The sequence below is a fragment of the Salvelinus sp. IW2-2015 genome, linkage group LG18 (assembly GCF_002910315.2).
Source record: "Salvelinus sp. IW2-2015 linkage group LG18, ASM291031v2, whole genome shotgun sequence".
Taxonomy (NCBI): domain Eukaryota; kingdom Metazoa; phylum Chordata; class Actinopteri; order Salmoniformes; family Salmonidae; genus Salvelinus; species Salvelinus sp. IW2-2015.
Window position 1 is genome coordinate 17462869 of NC_036858.1, and position 12189 is coordinate 17475057.

Consider the following 12189-nt stretch of genomic DNA (forward strand, 5'->3'; position numbering starts at 1 on the left):
TGATAAGCTAGCTAAAATGTCATCAACACAATTATCAGTCATCAACACAAATGTGGGTGAATTATTTTTGTTGTTTTACCATGTGTGTAGCCTCATACAATAATCACAAAGAAAGACAGAGGTACATTGCATTCGGAAAGTATTCAGACCCCTTCCAAATTTTCTTACGTTACATTACATTGTTTTTTCCCCTCATCAATCTACACACAATACCACATAATGACAAACCAAAAACAGGTTTTCATTAATGTTAGCAAATGTATAGAAAAAAACGGAAATATCACATTTACATAAGTATTCAAACCCTTGACTCAGTACTTTGTTGAAGCACCTTTGGCAGTGATTACAGCCTCGGGTCTTCTTTGGTATGACACTATTTGGGGAGTTTCTCCCATTATTCTATGCAGATCCTCTCAAGCTCTGTCAGGTTGGATAGGGAGCGTTGCAGCACAGCTATTTTCAGGTCTCCAGAGATGTTCGATTGGGTTCAAGTCCGGTCTCTGGCTGGCTACTCAAGGACATTCAGAGACTTGTCCCGAAGCCACTCCTGCATTGTCTTGGCTGTGTTCTTAGGGTCGTTGTCCTGTTGGAAGGTGAACCTTCGCCCCAGTCTTAGGTTCTGAGTGCTCTGGAGCAGATTTTTATCAAGGATCTCTCAGTACTTTGCTCCCGTCATCTTTCCCTCGATCCTGACTAGTCTCCCAGTCCCTGCCGCTGAAAAACATCCCCACACCATAATGCTGCCATCCCCATGCTCCACCGTAGGGATGGTGCCAGGTTTCCTCTAGACGTGACGCTTGTCATTCAGGCCAAATAGTTCAATCTTGGTTTCATTAGACCAGAGAATCTTGTTTCTCATAGTCTGAGAGTCTTTAGGTGTCTTTTGGCAAACTCCAAGCGGGCTTTCATGTGCCTTTTGTTCTGAGGAGTGGCTTCCGTCTGGCCACTCTACCATAAAGGCCTGKTTGGTGGAGTGCTGCAGAGATGGTTGTCCTTCTGGAATGTTTTCCCAACTCCACAGAGAAACTCTGGAGCTCTGTCAGAGTAACCATCGGGTTCTTGGTCACCTTGCCAGGCGGCCAGCTCTAGAAAGAGTCTTGGTGGTTGCAATCTTCTTCCATTTAAGAATGTTGGAGGCCAATGCTGCAAAAAAGGTTGGTACCCTTCCCCAGATCTGTGTCTTAATACAATCCTGTCTTGGAGCTCGATGGACAATTCCTTCGACCTCATGGATTGGTTTTTGCTCTGAAATGCACTGTCAACTGTGGAACATTATATAGACAGGTGTGCCTTTCCAATTCATGTCCAATCAATTAAATTGACTACAGGTGGAGTCCAATCAAGTTGTAGAATCATCTCAAGGATGATCAATGGAAACAGGATACAACTAAGCTCAATTTTGAGTCTCATAGCAAAGGGTCTGAATACTTATCTAAATAAGGTATTTCTGTTTTTTATTTTTAATAAATGTTCTAAAATTCCTAAAAACCTGTTTTCGCTTTGTCGTTATGGGGTATTGTGTGTAGATTGATGAGTGAAAAATGTATTTAATACATTTTTCACAAGGCTGTAACATAACAAAATGTGGAAAAAGTCAAGGGGGTCTGAATACTTTCTGAATGCACTGTATTTGTCCTTATACTTAGGTTATTCAATGATAATAAACCATCTGAGATAGTCATCACCATCCTGAGTCTAGGCTACATAGTCCTGGGTTGCCAGATTGAAGACATTGTTTTCTGTCTGAGAACGACACCCCTTCATCGCCTTTCGAATTTCATTTTGTACCTGAAAAAACAAAACAATAAAGTTATTGATTTTGTAGCCTATTATTTGTTGTGAATGTAATTATGATTAATTAAATACTTCACAGGGTTAACAAAATGGCACATCTTACCTCTCCATTCAAGAAGCAGTACAACAATGCAACTATAAACCCCTGTAATTAAATGAAGCCGACTTAATAGTTGTTCACTATTTTAATATTTTCAGCCCTTTATGAGGAAAATAAAAGTTTTATCAGAAGGATATAAGTAACAGAGACATTTTATGCCAGTTTTCATTTAAACCTTTCCTATTGAGGTAATTATGAGTTATGAATCTGTTAAATTATTAATAATATTGATATCAGATCAATTGAATATTGAAAACCTGCAAATATAGCCGTTCCAGAGCTGGGTTGGAGAACCAATCGGTCTAAAATGCTCTCGTACCTGGAAGGAGCCCAGGACCAGTTCCAGGGAGAGTCGGGCCCCTACACCCACATGTTCAGGTAAGAGGGCGAAGACCACATAGTGCACTCCAAACAGAGGGATGAGAAGAAGGGTGGATCTCGCCAGTCTCCTGCAGGGGGCACCAGAGGAGAGAAAGAGAGAGAAACATGAGAAGTGAGAGAGAGACAAACATGAGAAGTGAGACAGGAAGGGGGGAGAGATAAAGAGGAACTTCCTGGATCCACATTAATTATGCTACAATACACTGGGGAAGTTTGACCCTTTTGAAATCCTACCCAGTCACTCTATCAACATTTGGGGGGAACAGGGTGAGTCAAGCCAGTTGGTAAAATGAGCCAGCCCTTTTATTTTGTGCATGCTACCAGTTCAGCGCTCATGAACGGTCAGTCAGTCTCACCTGTAGACCTGAAGTCCCTCACTTCCATTCTGGTCAGTGGCCTTGGTCTTCTGAATGATGATCCTACTAATGTTCACAAACACCACGAAGTTGATCTGTGGTTGAGTAAAACAGTGGTTTGATACCAAGTGTCATCCCTCTTATTGACTTCTCAGATAAGTCACAAGATTCATTAATGGACAGAGTGTTTTCTTGGTCTTACAAAGACAGATAAGAGGATGGGAGTTTTGATGATCCACCACAAGGCACTGTCAAGGTTGTCCCAGCATCTGTTGGGCAGAGAAGTTATAATGCTGGAATACTGTTGATTACAGTACTACACGATCACATTCAATATGTCAGTCTTCTCTTTTCTCGCCCTTGTTTGTGCCACTTTATTTGCCCTTTTCACGTACTTCCATAAAGGAATGTTGATACCAATACTTTCAGAAGTAGTACATCTAATTATGTCTAATGTAGACAACAAAATAACTATTCTAGTTATTCGCTAGCCTCACCCTTCATTGTCAAACTGACTCTTCAGCAGGGTCCAAATTATGATGGTCACTGAGGGAGTGCCTGGAAGAAATGGAATGTACAGTCATATAAACACACACAAATGCACAGACGCTCACAAACACAAATACACACACACACACACCTTACCCCAGCCTATGCCASTGTACAACCAGAAGAGTTTTCTCTTCTGCGCAAAGGTGAATACCAGCAGAGTTTGCAGGTACAAGCCCTCTACAAGAAGCCAGAAGAAGTTGGCCAAGACACAGTACTGGAAGAAAGTCACCGCTGCTTTACACTTTACCTAATGGATGGGAAACAAATTTCAATAACAACTACTTTTCTCACATATACAGTACTTAGACATTTAGATCTAGTAATTTTGACAGTCTGTGGCCACCGGTTCAACAAGTCAATAACAAAGGTTCTTTATACTTTTTATCTTTATACAGCATCTAATTATTTGTTATGCATTGTTGAAAACACATAGTAGTACAAGCAGAAGCCACAGAATTTGGAGAATGACCTTTCAAATCTAAACAGCGAGTGGTCTCAAGCCCCCTGGAATATCAAATGTGTATGATAACCAATCAGCGTGTTTGCTCAAAATCTGAGTGCATTATTACCCCTTAACATGCATTCTGAGTACAGGAAGTTTTGCATGACTCATCCTACAGCGAGAACATAAAGAGGCTCTCCTAGCTGCACAGGGTTCAGGCAATGATTCCCATGGACCCCCCCATGTTCTGGATTGAGTTTTTCATGAGACAAAAAGATGCTATTCACCTGCGCACCTGAGTCCTACAGATTGCTTTGGTACCTCTAGCACTGTGGATGCCATGGCATTCCTTCAAGCTGTTGTTCTGCTGATTCTGGTGACTACTTTTGCTGTTCTCAGATATTTATGCTTCAGGGTGCGTTGTAGACCAAAAATAAACACGAGTAACTGAAAGTGTAATGGGCATCTTTACATTGGTATGATGGGAATTCACCTCATCCCCCACAGATCTGTCCAGCTGTATTTGTTTTCCAATTTGTCATCATTAAAATACATGTTCCAGTGATCAACCATATTCCTCAAATATATTTTTMGTTTATTTGTCGTTCAGGGTCTGGTTGCTATAGTTGAATTTAGGGGCCAGTGACGATACAGGATTAAGTGTGTGTGTTTGTATCTGTTTATAAATAAAAGAGCACTGTACTTTCCATTTACTGTCAGTTGTGTTACATCTGATAATGTAATAACGAAGAACCAATGATAGCCTTATGCGTAACAATAAAGATGGCACCGTCAGACATGGCAGCTCTGCATCTAGCTCCTAAGCAACTTTGCAGTATTTTTTTTGTGTGTGTTATTTCTTAGTATAAGCCCAGAACGTTTTTGGTGTTATTACATACAGCCGTAAATAACTTTTGGATATCAGAGCGGCGGTAACTCACCAGCATTACGACCAGGAATACGACTTTCCCAAATTGGATCCGTTATTCGTACCCCCCAGGCCAATTTAATTTATCCCAGAGGCTGCTCCAAGACACCACCGGCGGAAAAGAGGTATTCGGAGTGGACGTCTATCCCGACTCAGGAGGCGTGCAAACCATCCACCGCTTCCGAGTATATTACTTGCTAATGTTCAGTCTCTGGACAATAAAGTAGACAAGCTCAGGGCGAGGATCTCCTTCCAGAAAGACATCAGGGACTGTTACATACTCTGTTTCACGGAATCATGGCTCTCCGGATATACTGACCCCATCTATACAGCCAGCTGGGTTCTCAGTACATCGCGCAGACAGGAATAAAGAACTCTCCCGGAAGAAGAAAGGCGGTGGTGTATGTTTCATGATTAACTACTCATGTGTGATTATGATAACATACAGAAACTCAAGTCCTTTTGTTCACCCGACTAAGAATACCTCACAATCAAATGCCGACCGTATTACCTCCCAAGATAATTATCTTTGGTTATAGTCACAGGTGTGTATATTCCCCCTCAAGCCTATACCACGACAGCCCTCAAGGAACTACACTGGACTTTGTGCAAACTGGAAACCACATATCCCGAGGCCGCATTTATTGTAGCTTAACAAAGCACATTTTGAGGAAAACGCTACCGAAGTTCTATCAACACATTGACTGTAGTACTTGCGCTGGAAAAAAGCTTGATGACTGCTACTCCCCCTTCTGGGATGCCTGCAAGGCCTTCCCCCGCCCTCCCTTTGGTAAATCAGATCACGACTCCGATTTGCTCCTCCTTTCCTATAGGCAGAAATCAAGCAGGAAGTACCCGTGCTAATGTATATTGAATGATGGTCTGACCAATCGGAATCCATGCTTCAATATTGTTTTGATCACTTGGACTGGGATATGTTCCGGGTAGCCTCTGAGAATAAGTTTGACGTATACACAGACACGGTGACTGAGGTCATCAGGAAGTGAAATTCCAACTGTGACTATTAAAACCAATCCAAACCAGAAACCGGGGTTAGAAGGCAGCATTCGTGCAAAACTGAAAGTGCGAACCACAGCACTTAACCATGGCAAGGTGACTGGGAATATGTTTGAATACAAACAGTGTAGTTATTCCCTCTGTAAGGCAGTCAAACAGGCAAAACGTCAGTGGAGTCGCAATTCAACGGCTCAGACACGAGACGTATGTGGCAGGGTCTACAGACAATCACAGATGACAAAGGGAAAACCAGCCATGTTGCGGACACTGACATCTTGATCCCGGACAAGCTGAACACCTTCTCGCCCGCTTTGAGCATAACACAGTGCCATCGACGCAGCCCGCTTCCAAGGACTGTGGGCTCTCGTTCTCCGTGGCCGACATAAGACATTTAAGTGTGTTAACCCTCGCAAGGCTGCCGGCCCAGACGGCATCCCTGGCCGCGTCCTAATAGCATGCGCAGACCAGCTGGCTGGAGTGTTTATGAACATATTCAAACTCTCCCTATCCCAGTCTGCTGTCCCCACTTGCTTCAAGATATCCACCATTGTTCCTGTGCCCAAGAAAGCAAAGGTAACTGAACAAAATAACTATCGCTCCGTAGCTCTCACTTCTGTCATCATGAAGTGCTTTGAGAGGCTAGTTAAGGATCATATCACCTCTACCTTACCTGACACCCTAGACCCATTTCAATGTGCATACCGCCCGAATAGATCCACTGACGATGCAATCGCCATCGCACTGCACACTGCACTATCCCATCTGGACAAGAGGAATACCTTTGTAAGAATGCTGTTCATTGACTAAAGCTCAGCTTTCAACACCATAGTACCCTCCAAACTCTTCATTAAGCTCGGGACCCTGGGTCTGGACGTCGCCCTGTGCAACTGGGCTCTAGACTTCCTGGCGGGCCACCCCCAAGGTAGGAAACAACACCTCCACTTCGCTGATCCTCAACACAGGGGCCCCACAAGGGTGTGTGCTCAGCCCCCTCCTGTACTCCCTGTTCACCCATGACTGCGTGGCCACGCACGCCTCCAACTCAATCATCAAGTTTGCGGAAGACACAACAGTTGTAGGCCTGATTACCAACAATGACGAGACAGCCTACAGGGAGGAGGTGAGAGCTCTGGCAGAGTGGTGCCAGGAAAATAAGCTCTCCCTCAACGTCAACAAAACGAAGGAGCTGATCGTGGACTTCAGAAAACAGCAGGGATAGCATGTCTCTTTCCACATCGACGGGATCGCAGTGGAGAAGATGGAAAGCTTCAAGTTCCTCAGCGTACATATCACTGACAATCTGAAATTGTCCACCCACACAGACAGTGTAGTGAAGAATGTGCAACAGCACCTCTTCAACCTCAGGAGGCTAAAGAAATTTGGCTTGGCCCCTAAGTCCTCTCAAACTTTTACAGATGCACAATTGAGAGACAGCAACCACAGGGCTCTCCAGAGTGTGGTGCGGTCTGCCCAACGTATCACCGGGGGCACATTGCCTACCCTCCAGAACACCTACAGCATCTGATGTCACAGGAAGGTGAAGATCATAAAGAACATCAACCACCTGAGCCATGGCCTGTTCACCCCGCTACCATCCAGAAGGCGAGGTCAGTTCAGGTGCATCAAAGCTGGGACCGAGACTGAAAAACAGCTTCTATCTCAAGGCCATCAGACTGTTAGATAGCCATCACTATCCGGCTACCACCCAGTTACTCAACCCTGCACCTTAGAGGCTGCTGCCCCACATACATAGACATGGAATCACTGGTCACTTTAATAATGGAACACTAGTCACTTTAATAATGTTTACATGCTGCTTTACTTATTTCATATGTATATACTGTATTCTATTCTACTGTATTTTAGTCAATGCCACTCCGACATTGCTCGTCCTAATAGTTATATATTTCTTAATTCAATTATTTTACTTTTAGATTTGTGTGTATTGTTGTGAATTGTTAGATACTACTGCACTGTTGGAGCTAGGAACACAAGCATTTCTGTAACATCTGCTAAATAACATCTGCTAAATATGTTTTATTTTATATAAAATTGTATTTTATTTGATCAGAGTCACGTCTTTCTCATGCATTTTAAATGTTYTTTTTAGCCTAAAGCAGGGCTGCCCAACCCTCTTTCTGGAGATCTACCGTCCTGTGCGTTTTCAGTCACTCTAATTTAACACACCTGATTATACTAATTAGCTGCTCAACAAGACCTTGACCTTAACTTGCTGAATCAGATACGCTAAATTAGGGTTGGACTGAAAACCTACAGGACAGTAGATCTCCAGGAAGAGGGTTGGGCAGCCCTGGCCTAAAGCATTGCAGAGTTAAGCATTGTTGTAGATCGCTTGATATTATCAGGGTCCGTTTTATTTAATTTCACATTCTTAAGCTAACAAGGGGTTTTGTGTGTCCCGTGTGGCTCAGTTGGTAGAGCATGGTACTTGCAACTCCAGGGTTGTGGGTTGGATTCCCATAGGGGAACAGTATAAAAAATATATAAAAGTGAATGCACTCACTACTGACTGTAAGTCACTCTGGATAAGAGCATTTGCTAAATAACTAAAATGCATACTCTTACATACCCCCTCAATTGGAGATCTGACACTGGTCATTGCAGGATTTTTTGATAAAGGAGAATTTCCAACGTGAACTTGGTTCCATATGATACAGTGATAATAATGATACGGCGAAGCCTACTTTCTGTTGTTGATGTCCTTCCTTCCACAATCTACAGAGGCCACAGTGGTTCTATCTACTGTCCTACCGTTGAGACAGTGCAGTGGTTCATGCTCTCGTCTGCAAACAGTACGGCGTCCTTAACAAACACGGCCAGGCCACGGAGGATGAAGGTGGAAAACAGGTTGAGGTGGATGGAGGTCCTGATGCACAGCAGCTTCCTATGGAAGACACCAGACTCAAATGGGTAAAACTTTACTTGAACGGTACCTACATAAGGACTACATGACACATTTATAACCCATAAAGTCTACCATTCAAATAACGCGTTAACGACGTATAAAGGCTTTATAAAGGGTAAATAAATATGGTTAATTATTCATTTATAGATAGTTATTGAATTAGTAATAAAAAGTAACAACCCGTGATATAGTGGAGGGTAAGCGCAGTCCATACACCTTTTTATTTGTGAATAGCCTTTAGGCACCTATAACGCTAAATCTCCATTCAACCTGCTTTGTAGTCTACAAAGCCTTAACTTGTGTCCAAGAAACCGGCCCATATTATTTATAGTCAAATGAAGTGTTACCAGGAAAGGAGATGAGGAAAGGAAGCTTAATAAGAAGCAATTGTATAGCGTCACTTTATTTGAACTGTAGTGTTATGACATACAATTTGTTACCACACAGTGCTATTCTGAGTTCTAGTTCTGAATGATTTATATTTCCTGAAATGTCAAAGCTCACCTGAAGATACAGAAGACCAGAATGGCAATGAAGAGAGATGCCAGCGACACTCCATAGCCCACAGTATAGATGATCTTCACCGTAGCAAAGTAATTTTGCTTGAAGAAATAATCCAAAATGTATTGTCATACTCACGGAAAAACAGTCAAAGGTCCCAAGTTGACAAAATGTAAATTAAACACGCCTGCATATTTTTGTATTCACTTGCTGTAATGACTACTCATGAGTAAAGTCTAACATTTGTCACAAGTGCTCATAAATGCCAACAATCACAGACTTGTATGTCACTGTATTGTATGCCTTACACCCAAATGCAACCAACCTTCAGTGAGTAGACAACGGCAGATTTTGTGCCGTAGCTGTATCCAATCTGTTGTGTCTTTATCTACATTTGCACCCGGTGTGATGATCATATATCATTATTATTCAAACTTTGACAAAAAATATGTCAGCTGACATGCACACTTGATAGTAAATAATGATTTTGTGTGTGAAATTATCCTTTTACTAAAGTGTTACCTTAAAATGCTACCAAATCTACTCTACCTTATCCCCAGTCTCCTCCTCTTCTTCACTGCTGTCCTCAAAGTAACAGGCTTTGTAATATGGCAAGCTTGGCTTACTCCATCCTTGGGGTGTGCAGTTGCGTGTGATGAGAGCTGTAAAGAAAATATCACAGATTTCAAATATATATTGTTTAATTGGATGAGAGGGTGGATGATATTATGAGTCGGGTGATGTTGCCCCTAGACACTGATCTAGAGCATTTATTGTACCTGGGGGAGAGTCTGGCTTCAAGAGGATCAGAGGACACGATACGGAGAGGCTCTCCCCATTTAGGGCTGCGGGCCAGCAACTCACACCATCCCACTCCACCAGACAAGCTGTCATTTCCCACACAGTTATAAACAAGCAGTAAACGATGGCAGAAATCACATTATTATTATTWTTTTTTTAATCACATTATTTTTTTGTAAATGTATCTTCAAAATAAAGCGAAGGGATGTTAAAGATGCAAAGATGTCCCCCTTAGTTTTTTCTACAAATGAATGCCATTCTCATTGGAGAGAGAGCTAGCTACCTGTAGTGTTCTTAGGAGTTGACAAGGACAGTGCCTTGTTGTTCCTCATCTGGAGTTTGCACTCGCCCTCTTTCTCCAAGAGGTGGAGGACAATGGAGCATTCAGGATGAGTGGTCCTGATCTGAGTGGCAGGAAGACGGGCGGACGTACAGACCGGACGGACAGATACAAGAAGGCAGACAGACAGAAGGACGGATGGACGGACACAGACAGACAGAAATACATTGATCCATTTCACCAGCTGTCTGTCCGTCCATCTAATATATACAGTATTTATTACTATTTTCATGTTTATCACACACTATACCGTACATCGGATAATAAACACACACATTCAAACTCTTTTTAGCTAACAGTTTGAACTCTTTCAAGTTAATCGTTAATGCAGCATCATTTATGTATTCTCTAGATCAGGGTTTCATAATGATTGTCCTGGAGACCCTGCTCTAGATAAAAGACATGCAAGCGTAAACGTCAAAGTATATAATACTACAGTCATTAGCTCGAGTGCTGTAAATACAAACATTTTGAACCCAAATGCACTTACCACCCTTACACTACAAACAAGGATAAAAAATATGGCGACCAACTTGATGTCCATATTCCTTGTGTTTATATGCCTTGTAAACATACTCAAAGCAGGTAACGTTTAATTCGGTCTTTATGGTCCCTCTTGCAGTCTCAGCTTCCCATGCAAAGAAGTGTTTCCTCCTTATCTGGCAGATGGTTAAGAGTTCACGGCCACCTCCCAAATGGTATAGCCTACTTTTCAGGGTTACTTAGTCCATCGTCAACCCGCCATGTCAAACCATATTATTACTTAAAAGCCAATCAAAATCCTCGCAGTGGCTTTAACAGTTCTCAAAATGCTCCAGACATGTCTGTGGTGATCTCCAAACAGACACCAAACAGTCACGGTGAAGTAGGAAGTGTATGCAAATGCAGTCTCTTTCAGTCCCGTTTCCTTATTTCCCTGCAGAGCCGGCTACCTTTCTTGTTTACCTGTTTGTCCCCATTTTCCCACCCGAGTGAGCGCGATTGGGGCTTTCTGCAGCAGTAAAGTCAAAGGATTTAAGGGATGACTGAACTTACATCTCCGAGATAAGAGGATGACATCATCACCTGGGAGGTATGCAGATTACCTTTGGCGAACACAGGTAAAAAGGCAACGAAGTGTCTTTCATACAAAAACGTAATGCATGCTGAAAATTAAAAAAACAAGAACCCCAAAGTACCTTTGTGAATGACATACGTAAACAGTAATGACTTAGAAGTATTTTTCAGCATAGATGGACCATGGTTCTTAGCTCATCCATTATTCAAATAGGTCTCTTTCCCAGTGGACCTTCTACCATGACAAGCAAAGGACAGTGAGTAAAAAATGTCTAGCGGCCTCCTTATTTAACAAATAACCATGCAATATTCAAGAAATGAGCACCAAGAGAATGGTAAGTGAAAATGAGAGAAGGGGAAAAGGGGTGAAAGATAGACATCACGGCTGAGGTTCACAATTGCTCTTGTTTCTAACAATTATAGGACTTTTTGTCATGCTAACCATTCGAATAATCCAACCCTCTAAAAAGATTGTACTTCACCAATTTAGGTTTAGGGTGTGCATTTCTGCCCTCTCTATTTGAATGAAAGTAAGACATTACGGGAATCCTTTCTAAACAATTCCCCCACTAAGGTGGTTGCCCAGCCCAAAATTAGCCATGTATGTCCATGGAACACAGATGGAACATGGTACTGTACATAGATGGAACATATAGTAACGGCATGCAGGGGCTCATACTGTATATGGTTTCTTCCAAAGACATTCCCCGGGTGTGTGTGTGTGTGTGTTGGGGGTTATATGCTTATTGAGAGTGTGGCATTTGTCCCAACATGTGTGTCTATCAAAGAAACCACCTCACTCCTACACTGCCACACCCTCTCTATTTTGTATTCTTGATTTTGTGTTCTTTGGTCATGCCACCCAACGAGCCAAACCCCAAACAAGAGGATGCTGCTCCAGCTCCTGCGACAGCCCCTGACTCGATTTCTGCTTCAGCTGCAGACCCAGCTCTAGTTGCAGACCCCGCTCTAGTTGCAGACCCAGCTCCAACCCC

General features: G+C 42.6%; 1 protein-coding gene across 1 annotated transcript; it reads right to left on the reverse strand.

Moving 5' to 3' along the window:
- Nucleotides 1-1651: 1651 nt before the first annotated feature.
- ghrhr2 (growth hormone releasing hormone receptor 2) lies at nucleotides 1652-11197 on the reverse strand. Its single transcript, XM_024007195.1, has 13 exons — nucleotides 11174-11197; nucleotides 10082-10202; nucleotides 9777-9884; nucleotides 9547-9659; nucleotides 9001-9098; nucleotides 8343-8475; nucleotides 3277-3430; nucleotides 3129-3189; nucleotides 2834-2900; nucleotides 2632-2726; nucleotides 2214-2343; nucleotides 1898-1939; nucleotides 1652-1788 (listed from the first exon to the last, which is right to left on the reverse strand). The coding sequence occupies exons 1-13, from the start codon at nucleotides 11195-11197 to the stop codon at nucleotides 1696-1698; spliced, it is 1239 nt and encodes a 412-aa protein (XP_023862963.1). The 3' UTR covers nucleotides 1652-1695.
- Nucleotides 11198-12189: the final 992 nt, after the last annotated feature.